This window comes from Enhydra lutris, unplaced genomic scaffold (genome assembly GCF_002288905.1).
Source record: "Enhydra lutris kenyoni isolate GAN:26980312 unplaced genomic scaffold, ASM228890v2 scaffoldscaffold62, whole genome shotgun sequence".
Classification (NCBI taxonomy): domain Eukaryota; kingdom Metazoa; phylum Chordata; class Mammalia; order Carnivora; family Mustelidae; genus Enhydra; species Enhydra lutris.
In genome coordinates this window covers 15,098,310-15,114,970 of record NW_019154146.1, presented here as the reverse complement: position 1 = coordinate 15,114,970, position 16,661 = coordinate 15,098,310, and the positions used below count along the sequence as shown (strand labels likewise).

General features: G+C 41.6%; 1 protein-coding gene across 3 annotated transcripts in view; it reads left to right on the top strand.

The window, feature by feature from the left end:
* LOC111158708 (estrogen receptor 1) overlaps nt 1-16,661 on the top strand; it is a 290,590-nt gene that overhangs the window by 247,480 nt on the left and 26,449 nt on the right. For all 3 annotated transcript variants that reach the window (XM_022520922.1, XM_022520924.1, XM_022520923.1), the window contains one exon: nt 466-599. In XM_022520922.1, coding sequence (XP_022376630.1) covers nt 466-599 — 134 coding nt within the window. The remainder of the gene's footprint in view (nt 1-465; nt 600-16,661) is intronic.

Sequence of the window (16,661 nt, the reverse complement as noted above, 5' to 3'; positions counted from 1 at the left end):
CAATATGTCTCTTCTAGGAATTTGAAGTGAAATGTTTTATTGATGGAAAAACTTTTTTTTTTTGGCCTTCAAGAATTCAAATGATATGTTCATGTTTCATGAAGAGAATGGATTACAGTTTTTTGTTACAGATTTGGAGCCAGTAGATTTTTATGAAAGTGAACCTTATCGTGGGTCTGAAAGCTTTCTGGGATTTATTTATTTATTTTTTAAGACTTATTTGAGAAAGAGAGAGCATGAGCCAGCATGTGAGCAAGGGGAGGGGCAGAGGGAGAAGGAGGGAGAGAATCTCAAGCAGTCTTTCTGCACAGCCCGGAGCCCAATGTGGGATTTGATCTCACAGCACTGAGATTGTGACCTGAGCCAAAATCAAGAGTCACACTCAACCAGTGGAATCACCCAGGAGCCCCAGCTTTTCTGTGCTTTAATACTTTTTTTTTCTTTTTATTTGCTGTGTTTTCATAGGAACCAGGGAAAATGTGTGGAGGGCATGGTGGAGATCTTTGACATGTTGCTTGCTACATCATCTCGGTTCCGTATGATGAATCTCCAGGGAGAGGAGTTCGTGTGCCTCAAATCCATCATTTTGCTTAATTCCGGTGAGTTGATAACATGGGGAATTTACTGCTGGGTTACTGGAAGAAAGATTTTATTTGGATTTTCAGTCAGATACAAGCTGCCTATTATGTAAAGGCATAACCATGAATTGACGCACACTGATCAAATCTCTTGTCGTTGTAGACTGCTTAGAGAGGTGGATCCTGCGTGGGTCAAATTCGGGGACTGACGAGAACCCAGATGGGACACTGAACCAAATGGCTTTTTGTTGAAATATTTGCATCCTTTCACAGATAGTTGTGATGTTTTCATTCTATTAATTTTATTTATTTAGTCTGAAGTGGATGTTTTTACCAAAGTGGTACGAGTATATAGGCATAGATTGCTGATAGTTGCATAGGTCGGGAAGTATGTAGACCAAGGGATCAGTATCAAACTCCAGATCCTAAGGAAAGAGGCTTCTTTGAGACCAGCCATGTTTCTGGTCAAAATTGATTAGGTGACAAATATAATTGGCTCAGAGGCAGAAACACCTGGTCCTAAAACTGAGGCACACGGAGGGCAGGTCCAGCCAAAAGATCAGCTTTCATGTGTTGTAAGGGGTTGAATTCAACTGTGCCTTCCGATTGATTCATTTGAGAAAGTGTAGGTGACCATGGCATCTGGTTTGGGGTTTGGTTTGTTTTGTTTGCAGTAAAGTCACCTGTTGTGTAAAGAGTTGGTCCAGGTCACCCGGATGGAAACTGAGGCCCAGTTGAGCACCATGTTCCTCCTGGTCCTCACTATTTGGATCCAAGCACTAGATACCCAGGCTGTGGGGCCCAAAGCTCCACAGACCGGTGTCAGCCGCACAGTAGATGCCTTTAGCCTGGGCCTTTGTCCCCACCCCTTCCCTACTTCATGCCTCAGACCTCACTCTCACATAGAAACTATAGCTATTTTGAAGTCCTAGGCCTGGTTTAGAATCAGATAGGGTTTCCAGTTTCCCGAGAGCTAAACTATAGTTTGTGTTGATCACATGGGAAGAGAATCAGTACTTTCTTCTCTTTTCATATGTCTTATCTCTTCTCGATGAACACCCACCCTTCCACACCTCCCCTAGCCGTTTTCCACTTCCCTTCCCCTCCAGTGCTAAGAACCTATATCGCCTCATGGTTAGACAGTAATCATCCTCACTTATCAACTGATAAATGGAAATCTGTACTATTCCACTAGGCAAGGACTGAATTACGGAACAAAGTTACCTGAGAAACGCTGTGACCCACACTGAGGAAGTGATTACCGCCCCATTCAAGTTTCTGGTTCCACTCACATGCATTGTGCTTTTCATTTCAGTCATTTGTCTGGTACATTGAAGGGTTCACATCCCACAATGGCTCTTTATTGGAACAGAGTTCTGGGAGCAATGCCACTCGGCTACACTGTGCCAGGCCCTGAACCTGGTCCTTCCTCAGTGGAGGGCTGGCACATGCTGTCGGCTTTCCTGTGGGCAATCTGTTAACTTCAGGGAAAGCAGGCCTATCAAGGGCTGGGACTTTTTTCCTACTTTTACCAGGAAATAATACCCCAGACAGGAAGCGAAAATTAGCTGGAGTTATATAACCCACACAAGTAGATGCTCTGATCTTGGTCACCAAAAACACTCCCTTCAAATCTGTGTAGCCTATTTCTACCTTATTGTTCTGTTTCTATGACAGGGTAGGGTTTTTAAAATATTATATTAAAAAGGGGCAAGACTTTGGACATCAAAATATTGAATGCATAGACCCAGGATTTTTTAAATCCCAGAGGAAAAAAAAATGTCAGCCCTCACAAGAAAGTCTTTGTGAGAGACTGGCCGCAGAATCTCAAAACAGATTTCCCACTGCAGAGCTGGGACCAACACCTGACTCCTCCTCATGGTGGTGAATCTTTCCTGTGCTGTCCTTGTTCTTCTCCTTCTTTCTCAAAATCTTCTGTGAGCTTCCTTCCTTACACTTGCAGGGTTAGAACACTAGTTTGCAAACACAAGTCCCCGGAGTCTGACAGAGTTTACCGTTGTCCTTCTTCTGAGAGAGATCTCAGGGCTGTGGCGCGTTTTTTCTGTCAAGGACAGTGCTGCTGGCTCACAGGCAGAAACAAAACAGAAGCCGTCTCGCAAACTGTAAAAAGTGAAACCACTCTTTTCAATCCAGAAGTGAGCTATGTTTGGAAAAGCAGGTCTGCTGCTGAGCACAGCTCTTAGTGTGTCATATTATTCCTGAAAAACAGAACCAGAGAGGACAAGAATGAAACACAATGGTGTGGTGCTGGGAGACTTTCCAGAGTAAAAAAGCAGTCAGTCCTAGGAAGGTTACTACAATCCTAACAATCTTTGCCCACAATTGAAAGTACAGATTTTTCTAAAAGCCCAACCAATTCATGACTCCGCACTAGGGCAGTGCTTCCCATGTCATGAGATAAGGACCAAAGGGACGGTCATTCCAGGAATCTCGGATAGAAGCCAAGTTAGAAAAGATTCAGGAAGGCTGAGCTGGGAGATGCTTTTCTGATTCCTGGGAAACAAGACCTCAGTGTATGGGGGAGCTTTGGGCTGTGTGCTGTGTCCCTGTCACCAAAATCTGAGAGAGTGTGTATATGTTGGCCTTGACTTTGAGGCGGAGGCCAAAGGGTAGTTGAAAGGTTGTTCTGTGGACTACTTGGAGTGACTTTCTGCAGCTTCTAAGAGGGTCTCCCAAATGCTGAAATTTCCATGGGAAGCCCCTTCACAGCTGTTTGGAATGGGGGATACTCATCAAGATTTATGCCTCCTTAAGAATAATTCATTACATTGCTTACGAAAGCCTAGAATCATTCATAGGACGAACACGACTTTTCCACTGTCCACTCAAGGACAGAGGCATTCCTGGTTAATCCAGACTTGCTTTAGCAAAATCAGTGCCAGCTCCAAGGCATTCTGAGAACTAGCTGGGAAGAACTCAGGAGAAGGAAACGCAAGCAGAGCAGATGAGCGCAGGGCAAAAGGCGGAGAGGGAATGGTGACAGGAGGCAGGGCTGGTGCTGAAGAAAGGGACCCGGGGACCAGGAAGGGGTCATCTGTGCCTGTTTTCCCTATTCCCCCTGCTCAGTGAGACTTTAGTCCTTCTTGATAATTCCAGTATAATTCTTCCAGACCCAACTCTGACCTCATCTCATTCAGGAAATCTTGCGACCACCCAAGTCCATAATGATTCCCTTCACTAAACTATTTTAGTTCTTAGAGTCTGTACCCTACTATCTAACATTTGGTCAATTGGTTGACTGATAGCATTCATTTGTTCACTAATTCAGAAATTTTATGCTAAATACACAAAAATGGATGGCACTGTTTTTTGGTTTTGTGTTTTCAGTTTTTTAATGTAACCTGGATGGCTTCTTCATGCATGTATATCCCAATTTCCCTATAAACTATATAAACTTTTTTTTAACATTTCTCACAGTCTTTAACCTGTGAACTGTCAATAGGTGTCACACCATTCAGTCCTTTAGTAGATGTTTATTTGCTGGACATGACCATGGGGTCTTGGAAAGTTCCCATTTATCACATGTTCTTTCTACCATTATGAAACATGTCATCCTTTCCCAATCTAGATAACTTCAAACTATTAAATGGGAAAAAATAATGCCCATCTCCTCACATTACTGTGATCTAAAACGAAAATTGTATATAAGATGTCAAGTATGGTTTATGGAACACAGTAGGCCTTCAATCAATGACAGCCGTCACCATCATTCAAGAATCTCGGTTCAGAAGGAGCTAGTCCGGGGGCGCCTGGGTGGCTCAGTCAGTTGAACGTTGGAGTGGAACCTGCATAAGATTCTCACTCTCCCTCCCCTTCTGCTCCTTCCCGCCCACCCTGTGGGCGTGCCTGTGGTCACTCACTCTCTCTCTCTTACTTTAAAAAAAAAAAGGAGCCATTCAATACCTTTTTTTTTTTAATTTAAAAGATACATTTATTTATTTTAGAGATCTCACAATCCTGAGATCATGACTTGAGCTGAAACCAAGAGTTGGATGCTCAACTGACTATTTACACCTTTATACATATATATAATATAAATTATGTGTATAATGAAGTACTTCAGTTTAAAGGTTTCCTGCTAGGCTTTCAAAGTACGCAGGGATGGAAGGATAATATTAATAATAGAGACCGTGACTCTTCCCCTGAGACTTGCTGAATTGTGCCGTTCAATTGTATTGAGAAAAATTTTTGAGCAAGATTGATCTCATGGGTAATAATTGATTGTTAACTGAACCTGAATGTTGGCAACCTTGATGAAAACGCTACAGTGAGTGACAGACAACTCCCAGAGCTCTCACTGGTCCATTCACTGTGTTTCTTCGCATTTCCCCTCCCGCCTTCCCCTACCATGAGGGTCTCACAAGTCCCTCAGAGTCCACTCCCATTCGGATCACTACCCTTTTAGTGAGTGTTTTTCAAGACTCAGAAGAATTTACCCATCAAAGCTTAATATGTGTAAGTCTACAATCTCTAATAGGTGTTTGGTTTGGCCTTCAAAATTCAACTTAATAATTGTTTCTGCCCCTTTTCTGAACCTGTTACTGACCACAGTTCATTATATTCCCCAGTAATTTCAAAGAGCATTTCATCCCTCACTCCCTAGTGACTTGATCCCCCTGGGTCTCTGGAGAGCCCATCAGACCCCAGATTCCAGCTCCCCTGTCCCCTGTTTAACAGTAGATCCGCTTTCCTCTCCTGGCTCACAAGCAGCTCCAGGTACCCGAAGTCTGCCCTGGGCCTGCTGGATCCCTGCCTCCCTCCTGAAATGTCTTACTCTATGGAAATACTGTTCTCATGATTACCTGTTTATCACAACTGCCTTCAGACATCGTTTCTCTTTCAGCTGGTGGAGTAATAGAGGGGAGTAAAGGTAAAAACCTGTATAACAAAACGGAAAACAAAATACTAGAAAGAATTACGGCCCCATTTCTAAAATATGTACCCTGATGTTCACTTCAGAAAACAACGGGTATGGAATGTCGACCAGGAGCGTATATGTTAAACATAACCATAAACATGGTGCCCGTTCTTGTCTGTCATTAGTTCTGCTTGGTTAATATGGTGAATGTCGTCACCTTGGTGCCTTAACAAAGCACATGATGCTGAAGCTATGACACTTACTCGCTTTAGATGCGTTCACCAGAGCCCTGGGCGGAGAAGCATATACTTCATGATTGATTACGACAAGCTCTCATCACAAGGAATGTTTCCTCTCTCTCTTTTTTTTTTTTAAGATTTTATTTATTTATTTGACAGAGATCACAAGTAGACAGAGAGGCAGGCAGAGAGAGAGAGAGAGAGGGAAGCAGGCTCCCTGCTGAGCAGAGAGCCCAATGTGGGGCTCGATCCCAGGACCCTGAGATCATGACCTGAGCTGAAGGCAGAGGCTTAACCTACTGAGCCACCCAGGTGCCCCATCTCCTCTCTCTTGAGCGGATTTCTTTGTGCTGTTAATTATTAGACAGTCATTTAGAGCATTTATAGTTTTAAGTTGAGAAATAAGACAAAGATTTAGAGTCCCTATATTTAGACGAAAGAACATTTTAAAAACATATTGACTGTAAACATTGAGGACCATTAATTCTCGACAGTTGAAGGCTTCTGACAGGAACAGGCCTTGGAAATTGCCAATGGAAGGCAGTTGTTGGCCCTGGCAAAGTTTTGATTATATTATCTCTTGAGTTCTTTGTAATGCCAAGTTTCCTCCCCAGGGGAGCCTTCCTATTGTGATTTTGAGATAAATGGTACTTCATAGTTAAGTGACTCATTGTCTCCTTCTCTCTGGCTGACTGGGTTCTGCAGGCAGTGGGCTCAAAGATTGGAAACTTTGCCTGCTACAGACTTCTGGTGTGGCTTGAAATGAGCTTAGGGTTTCCACTAAACTACTGAAAATTTGGTGTGGCACAGACTTTGTCATTGGAGAGGCCCGGCACTCAAGAGAAGCAACTCTACCACTTACTTAGGGGATGATGGGTGCCCTTTGATAAGGTGCTTTCCTCTCAAAGGAATTACTGAGTTCTTAGCAGATAGGTAATAAATAAATTCCTGGGGCACCTGGGTGGCTTAGTGGGTTAAGCCTCTGCCTTTGGCTCAGGTCATGATCTCAGGGTCCTGAGATCAAGCCCCGCATTGGGCTCTCTGCTCGGCAGGGAGCCTGCTTCCTCCTCTCTCTCTCTCTCTCTCTCTCTCTCTCTCTCTCTCTCTCTGCCGGCCTCTCTGCCTACCTATGACCTCTGTCTGTCAAATGAATAAATAAAATCTTAAATAAATAAATAAATAAATAAATTCCTGCCTGGAAATTCTGAGGTAGGATCACCCCTGCCTTTTGTGGTTAAAAAATTGCATTCTGGGGCACCTGGGTGGCTCAGTGGGCTAAAGCCTCTGCCTTCAGCTCGGGTCATGATCCCAGGGTCCTGGGATCGAGCCCCACATCAGGCTCCCTGCTCGGCGGGGAGCCTGCTTCCTCCTCTCTCTCGCCTGTCTCTCTGCCTGCTTGTGATCTCTGTCTGTCAAATAAATAAAATCTTTAAAAAAAAAAATTGCATTCTTATGACCAAAATGTCCTTCTGGTGAATGGAAGAGACTCAGGCCCCAGACCGAGTGGATTGGGTCCTGTATCTTGCACACACCTCTTGGAGCTTCTGTGGAATTAGGGAAACCAACCAAACGCCTGCCTCCAGGGAAAGACTGGGGGAGTCCTAATGGGACCTCCTGGGATGGGTCAAAACGCAGCTGCTGTTGGGAGCTGGGAAACCCTTGCTGCGTTCTAATATTAGGAACAGCTTTCCAATCATACTGAGAGTCTTGGGGAGGGACAGAATCATCTTTTGCTCTCAAGACCACCAACAAAGGGGGAAGCCGTCTCCTGGGTCCTGGATTCAACCACCCTTTGGATCAGGGGCCAGAAACTATGAAATCAGCATTTTGAAGTCTGACCCATTTAAAAGAAAAAAAAAAAAAAGCCACCGACTCGCCTAACACTGACTTAAATGTTCTTGTTCTTTGTATTATAATGCTGCTTAAATATGTATAACCATATTTATTATTTAAATGGACAACCAAGCATAGACTTTGTTTATAGCTCTTATATAAATATAAAACCAAAACAAATTCACAAATTAAATAGAAACTAAAAGGCAAACTGATAATGTTTTTGTAGAAATTGAGCTGCTGTTTTCTAACATGCCTGAGGAGGACCTCTGGTCTGCTGGGGTCTACCAAGTGCTCTTGTGATGACTCAGTCCTGTCCCCCCACTACCCCCACTTGCCTGTGTCCAGAATGATGACAAAACCTTTGCTTGTGCAGTGTGTTGTAACACCTGGCTTTGGCAAGAACATATCCATTATATATTTTGTTGGCTTCTGTATTTATTTATCTGAGGTACTTAAAATATAACTAGTGGATTTGAGGCGATGGTAAGTACTGGTGGGACACGTGTTACTTAGGAAACAAAGATGATATGGATCATCTAGATTGGTGAGGATCAATGCTGCACACATTTCAATCATCTGGGGGGGTCTTAAAAAAAATCCCTGTGGGGGGACCCACCTCCAGAGGTTCTGATGTAATTGGTTCAGATGTCATTCAGGTTCAGGGCCTGAATATTAGTATTGATTAAAGCTCCCCCCATCCAAGAGTCCTGTCTCACCAGGATGGAGAACTGTTCATGTAAGTGCTGCAGAACATTCTGGTATTCGTGTCTTTTTTTTTTTTTTTTAAAGATTTTATTTATTTGACAGACAGAGATCACAAGTAAGCAGAGAGGCAGGCTGTGGGAGGGGGGGAGCAGGCTCCCTGCTGAGCAGAAAGCCCGATGTGGGGCTCAATCCTGGGACCCTGAGATCATGACCTGAGCAGAAGGCAGAGGCTTTAACCCACTGAGCCACCCAGGCACCCCGGTATTCGTGTCTTTATGGTATTTCTTAGACTATCATTAAAATAAAAACACAAAATTATAAAATTCTAAGACAATTTAAAGACCTTTTATTTTTAATTCTCAGGTGTATGTGAAACCTTGTTTGGAAAACTACCGTATACAGGATGACCTTTCAGCTACATTAAAATTGTTCTCTAGTGTGCTGTGAGACTAACCACTTTCGCACATGCTCCTGCTCAGAGCTATGCTGGGCCTGGAGGCATACAAATGAGTAAGAGTGGGGGCACAGATAATTAACTCCTTATTTGCATATCAGGAGATGAGGGCTGTGTTATAGATAAGCACAGGGTTGCTACTGGAGAACAGATAGATCGGCTGAGTCTTGAGGATGAGAGGACTTAGCTGGAGTCTGAAGAAAGGCAAGGGGGAACCACACCACCCCCACCCCCACCCTGCAATTCATTCATCTAACAGTGAGGATCTCATTAAACCACGGGACTTCTTTTCATTGTTTCCTCCACTAGCAAAGAGAGAGAATAATTCAAAACAGTCCTGCCAATCTTATGGGTTTATTGTGACAGAGTAAGATAGCTTAAAAATATGATAATATCATCATTGCTGTTATAGTCTTTTTTTTCCCCCAATGGGAAAATATTAAGCAATCAAATAGTCTACCAAGATTTTGGTGTCACGATCACCTTGTTCTAATCAAAGGACCAGAAGTATAATCAAGGCCTATATTTGGAAGGGCCTTAGGTGCCCTTCCTTTACTCATGCCGGCATATTGACCTATATTTTAAAGTGTTTTAATACTTGAGAAAACAACAATAAAATCCCACTAATTTCTTAGGTTCACAAGTAAAATAAAATATTGTTTTTTAATGGGCTTATCGTTCCCCACAACCTACTCATTGAATACGTAAAAGCCATAATAGAATATGTACGCTTCTTGACACATTTAAATGGAATGTCAGACTATCCTGTCAAGTTCTAGTCTAAACCGAACATCTCTCCAGTTAGTTGGAAGACCTACTTCTGGGTATAGCCTTCCACTCAGGGCCTCGACTCTCTGACTGCTTCTCTCATAGTGAAAGAAAGATGGAAAAACAGACTTCCTGTTGCAAGTTCTGTCCTCCTCTCCCTGGGTCCCGAGCACAGGCTGGCTTTGACCTCTTCCAGCACTTTCCCCCAGAGGGGTATAGCTGCTTCTGTAAGTTGAGGTGAATTCAGACTGCCTCAGGCCTATTTTTCGCTGAGTTTTTACTTTATATCTATTTTTTAGGTTTTATGCTTCTTCTGTCATGTTAGGCAGCAGTCTCCCACTGAACTGAGTGATAGCCATGGCTTGAGACACTATTTTTTGTTAGTTTCACTACCCTTTATTGAGTATTTACTGCTTTCCAAGGGTGTATTAAGTGCTGGAAATGCAAAGTTGCCCTTCATTGCCTTCTCTGTAGTAGTTTTTATCTGTGGTTTCCACCAGGTGAAGCGTAGGGACTGCTTCCTGGCACCTAAGGGTGGTGCTGTCAGTGATCCTACCAGTGGTGATAGTAATAGTGGTGATTACTAAGGCAGTTCCTACCTCAAGGTCCTCACAGTCTAAAGACTGAGACATTTATAAAAAAACTTAAAAAAAAGAAATTTAAAAAAAATTTTAAAAAAGGAAAAAGAAAATTGATCTTTTAAAAAAAATAAGGTTGCAATTATAAAGCAGTATGTTCAATTGAAATAATTTAAGAATACAAAATATATTACTAGAGAAATAAACAATGACCCAAAGTTAGGCAACTGGTTGGGCATTATGATGTGCTTCATTGCAGTCTAGTATAAGGGTGAAGAGCCAGAGACTTGAGTTCCATGTTCAGATTCCCTTTCTGATACTTCTTAGTTGTGGGGCTCTGGACACAGAGCTCTGGACTATTCTGTTGAATAGCAGTGGTGATAATTGCTTATATCTTTTGTGCTTCTGTTTCCTGGTCCATGAAATGGAGATTGTGACAGCGTCAACCTGCTAATCCGAGTTAGCTCTTAAAACAATGTCTGCTTAGACTAACACTCCATTTGTGTGAGGTATTATTTTCTTCTCTTTCCATGCTGTGAGTGCATTATAACCATATTTATATTTACACATTTTATTTTATTTTTTATTTTTTTTTAAATTTTTTATAAACATATAATGTATTTTTAGCCCCAGGGGTACAGGTCTGTGAATTGCCAGATTTACACACTTCACAGCACTCACCACAGAAACCCCCTCAATGTCCATAACCCCACTACCCTCTCCTGACCCCCTCTCTCCAGCAACCCTCATTTTCTTCTGCGAGATTAAGAGTCTCTTATGGTTTGTCTCCCTCCCGATCCCATCTTGTTTCATTTATTCTTTTCCTACCTCCCAAACCCCCCACATTGCATCTCCACTTCCTCATATCAGGGAGATCATATAATAGTTCTCTTTCGCTAAGTGTAATACCCTCTAGTTCCAACGACATTGTCGCAAATGGCAAGATTTCATTTCTTTTGATGACTGCATAGTATTCCATTGTATATATATACCACCTCTTCTTTATCCATTCATCTGTTGATGGACACGTAGGTTCTTTCCATAGTTTGGCTATTATGGACATTGCTGCTATAAACATTCAGGTGCACGTTCCCCTTTGGATCACTACGTTTGTATCTTTAGGGTAAAACCCAGTAGTGCAATTGCTGGGTCATAGGGTAGCTCTATTTTCAACTTTTTGAGGAACCTCCATGCTGTTTTCCAGAGTGGTTGCACCAGCTTGCATTCCCACCAACAGTGTAGGAGGGTTCCCCTTTCTCCACATCCTCACCAGCATCTGTCCTTTCCTGACTTGTTAATTTTAGCCATTCTGACTGGTGTGAGGTGGTATCTCATTGTGGTTTTGATTTGTATTTCCCTGATGCCGAGTGATGTGGAGCATTTTTTCATGTGTCTGTTGGCCATCTGGATGTCTTCTTTGCAGAAATGTCTGTTCATGTCCTCTGCCCATTTCTTGATTGGATTATTTGTTCCTTGGGTGTTGAGTTTGCTAAGCTCGTTATAGATTTTGGATACTAGCCCTTTATCTGATATGTTTGCAAATATCTTCTCCCATTCTGTCAGTTGTCTTTGGACATTCTTTCCTGCTTTGTCGAAGATGAGTTGACCATAGAGTTGAGGAGCTATTTCTGGGCTCTCTATTCTGTTCCATTGATCTGTCTGTCTGTTTTGTGCCAGTACCATACTGTCTTGATGATGACAGCTTTGTAATAGAGCTTGAAGTCTGGAATTGTGATGCCACCAACTTTGGCTTTCTTTTTCAATATTCCTCTGGCTATTCGAGGTCTTTTCTGGTTCCATATAAATTTTAGGATTATTTGTTCCATTTCTCTGAAAAAAATGGATGGTACTTTCTTATTCTTTCTCAAGCTCTTTTAGGTGTAGGGTTAGGTTGTGTATTGGAGACCTTTCTTGTTTCTTGAGAAAGGTTTGTATCACTAGATATTTTTCTCTCAGGACTGCCTTTGCTGTGTCCCATAGATTTTGAACCATTGTGTTTTCATTATCATTTGTTTTGATGAATTTTTTCAATTCTTCTTTAATTTCCTCTTGTGATTGAGTTCTAGCTTCAGAGCATTGTGTTCTGAAAATATGCAGGGAATGATCCCAATCTTTTGATTCCGGTTGAGACCTAATTTATGACCCAGGATGTGATCTATTCTGGAGAATGTTCCATGTGCACTAGAGAAGAATGTGTATTCTGTTGCTTTGGGATGGAATGTTCTGAATATATCTGTGCTGTCCATCTGGTCCAGTGTGTCATTTAAGGCCTTTGTATCCTTGTTGATCTTTTGCTTGGATGATCTGTCCATTTCAGTGAGGGGGGTGTTAATGTCCCCTACTATTATTGTATTATTGTCAATGTGTTTCTTTGATTTTGTTATTAATTGGTTTATACAGTTGGCTGCTCCCATGTTAGGGACATAAATATTTAAAATTGTTAGATCTTCTTGTTGGACAGACCCTTTGAGTATGATATAGTGTCCTTCCTCATCTCTTATTATAGTCTTTGGCTTAAAATCTAATTGATCTGATATAAGGATTGCCACCCCAGCTTTCTTCTGATGTCCATTAGCATGGTAAATTGTTTTCCACCCCCTCACTTTAAATCTGGAGGTGTCTTCGGATCTAAAATGAGTTTCTTGTAGGCAGCATATTGATGGGTTTTGTTTTTTTATCCATTCTGTTACCCTGTGTCTGTTGATTGGGGCATTTAGCCCATTCACATTCAGGGTAAGTATTGAGAGATATGAATTTAGTGCCATTGTATTGCCTGTAAGGTGACTGTTACTATATATTGTCTCTGTTCCTTTCTGATCTACTACTTTTAGCATCTCTCTTTGCTTAGAGAACCCCTTTCAATATTTCCTGTAAAGCTGGTTTGGTATTTGCAAATTCTGTTAGTTTTTGTTTGTTCTGGAAGCTTTTTATCTCTCCTTCTATTTTCAGTTATAGCCTAGCTGGATATAGTATTCTTGGCTGCATGTTTTTCTCGTTTAGTGCTCTGAATATATCATGCCAGCTCTTTCTGGCCTGCCAGGTCTCTGTGGTTAATTCTGTTGCAAATCTAATATTTTTATCATTGTATGTTACAGACTTCTTTTCCCGGACTGCTTTCAGGATTTTCTCTTTGTCGTTAAGACTTGTAAATTTTACTATTAGGTGACGGGGTGTGGACCTATTCTTGTTGATTTTGAGGGGGGTTCTCTGAACCTCCTGGATTTTGATGCTTGTTCCCTTTGCCATATTAGGGAAATTCTCTACAGTAATTCTCTCCAATATACCTTCTGCTCCCCTCTCTCTTTCTTCTTCTTCTGGAATCCCAATTATTCTAATGTTTTGTCTTATGGTGTCACTTATCTCTCGAATTTTCCCCTCATGGTCCAGTAGCTGTTTGTCCCTCTTTTGCTCAGCTTCTTTGTTCTCTGTCATTTGGTCTTCTATATCACTAATTCTTTCTTCTGCCTCATTTATCCTAGCAGTAAGAGCCTCCATTTTTTATTGCACCTCATTAATAGCTTTTTTGATTTCAACTTGGTTAGATTTTAGTTCTTTTATTTCTCCAGAAAGGACTTTTATCAATCCAGAGAGGGTTTCTCTAATATCTTCCATGCCTTTTTTGAGCCCGGCTAGAACATTGAGAATTGTCATTCCGAACTCTAGATCTGAAATCTAGATTATTACAACGTCCGTATTGATTAGGTCCCTAGCCTTCGGTACTGCCTCTTATTCCTTTTTTTGTGGTGAGTTTTTCCACCTTGTCATTTTGTCCAGATAAGAATATATGAATTTTAGGATTATTTGTTCCATTTCTTTGAAAAAAATGGATGGTACTTTCTTGTTCTTTCTCAAGCTCTTTTAGGTGTAGGGTTAGGTTAGCAAATAGAATACTAAAAGGGTGGTGAAGACCCCAGGAAAATGTGTTTGGAGGGAGAAAGGGGATAAAAAGAAGTTCAGAAAAAAAAGTTTAAAAAAAGAAAACAAATAAAGAAAAAATATAAAAAAGAAAAAAAAAATATATATATATTGGACTGGTGAATAGAACAGGTTCACCCACTTAATTTTGTATTTTGGTCTCTTAGAAGAAACTATCTCCCAAAATTTTAAAGAATGAAAAACATATATAAGGGTAAACACAATGAAGGGATGGGATATGCCTATAAAGGTGAGAAAAATATATTTTTTTTTAATTTCTGAAAAAGGAGTTGATAAAGTAAGTTGACTAGGACAATAAAGGTAAAGAAAGTGGAGACAATTTGCTTGGGCTGGAGACTAGAACAAGCCCGGAGCTAGATTTAGGCTATATTTTGATCTATTAGAAGAAGTTGTACCCTAAATTTTTTAGAAGAAAAAACCCTATGTGTATACAAAAAATAAAGTTAGATACATTGAAGGATAAAATATGACTATAATAATGTAGGTTCAGAGAAGATTATTTTTTTATGAAAGGTATTGTTAAGATAAACTAGTTTAAAAAGTTAAAAGAGGAAAGGGTAACAGTTAAAAAAAATTTAGCAGAAGAAAAAAAAATTAAATTAAAAAAATTAATTAACTGCAAAACTAAAGAATCATGGGAAGAAAGCCATGAATTCCATGCTTTGCTTATTCCTCCTTTGGAATTCCACTGTTCTCCTTGGTAAGCGAACTTGGTCTTGGCTGGATTTCTTGTTGATCTTCTGGGGGAGGGGCCTGTTGTAGTGATTCTCAAGTGTCTTTGCCGGAGGCGGAATTGCACTGCCCTTACCAGGGCTGGGCTGAGTAATCAGCTCAGGTTCACTTTCAGGAGCTTTTGTCCCCTGAGCGCTTTCCGTAGAGTTCCAGAGGCTGGGAATGAAGATGGCGGCTTCCCAGTCTCCGGCCGGAGGAGACGAGAGCTCGGGGCCCTACTCCTCAGTGCGCCCTAAGGGAAAACTGCTCAATCACTCCTGTCTCCCTGGCCTCAGGCCACGCTCCGAGCTCATCCAGCCTGTGACCGGTTCAAGGTAACCCCGAGCTGAGAGCTCACTCCTCGGCTCTGTCTCTGTAGCCAGCTTCCCCGCTCTAATACCTGCGAGCTCTGCGACACTCAGACACCCCCGATCCTTCTGTGACCCCGTGGCACCTGGGGGCATGCTGACCCCGCGTGGGCTTCACCCCAGTTTAGCCTCTGGAACCATGTCCCCTCAGTGGAGCAGACTTTTAAAAGTCCTTATTTTGTACTCCGTTGTTCCACCGCTTGCTGGGAGCCAGCCCCTCCCCCCGTGGTCTATCTTCCCGTCACTTTGGATTCACTTCTCCGCCAGTCCTACCTTTCAGAAAGTGGTCGATTTTCTGTTTCTAGGATTGTTGCTCTTCATCTCTTCGATCTCCTATTGGATTTATAGGTGTTTGCAATGGTTTGATAAGCTATCTAGCTGATCTCCTGCTACCTGATGTCGTCTTAGCCTGCTACTTCTCTGCCATCTTGACTCTTCCCCATATTTACACATTTTAATTAGTGTTATACACACATACTTTCCATAAAAAGAATATTTTAGGGTGCCTGGGTGGCTCAGTGGGTTAGGCCACTGCTTTCGTCTCAGGTCATGATCTCAGGGTCTTGGAATCGAGCCCCACATCAGACTCTCTGCTCAGCAGGGAGCCTGCTTCCCTCTCTCTCTCTCTCTGCCTGCCTCTCTGCCTACCTGTGATCTCTATCTATCAAATAAAGAAATAAAATCTTTAAAAAATTAAAGAATATTTAAATGGCTGCATCATCATTCCAGAGGATATATCCTCATTCATTCAACAAATATGATATTAGGCATTTAAGTGCTTTCTCTTTTTCTGGAATTATAAACTATGCTTGTTTTGCATTCTTTTCCTACATCTTTTGCCCACATTTGGTTATGACTTTTGGTGTTTGTAGAAGTAGGTTTGCTGGTAAAAGGGTACAAAAGGCTCTTGATTTGTGTTACCTACTGTCCTGAAAAGCCTTATCAAATTACACTTTTACGTAACTGTAACCTTATCATGCAATGTGAGAGACAGGTGAGTACAGACCGCGGGCCAGGTGGGAGAGGGCAGATGGCTTTCTGCTGCCCACTTACTGCCCTCTGCTGTGGGAGACCCATAGGTAGCAATTTCTTCATCAGTCATATTATAAGCGCCATGTTAGGAGCCTTCAAGTTAGCCCCTTTTGAAGCCAATTATTACCTAGAGAATTTTGTTTTATGTTATTGTCTGTATAGGTGCTTGTTATGTTAAATTTAAAGTTTGTGACTTACCCAGATACTGGACCTGCCCTTATTCCAAGCTCAGAGTGCACAAAGGCCTGCCATTTTGTATTCCACCTTCTGCTCCTGGTTCCCTTACCACTGATTTTTTTAAAGTGATATTTATAAAAAGAAGGACACCAGGTTGAATGGCTGGAAGTACACTTCTCTTCATTGGTTTCCTCAACCAGCAAAGAGAAATAATAATTCTAAACAGTCCTGCAGCCTTATGGGTTTGTTACATCAGGGCAAGATAACTTAAGAGTATAAGCCAATATTATCATTACAATTAGAGGCTTTTTTTCCCCAAATGGAAAATATTAAGCAATCGAATAAGATTAAAGATTAGAAACTCATCCATGGAAAGACAACTTGGTTCCTTCTGTGGTTT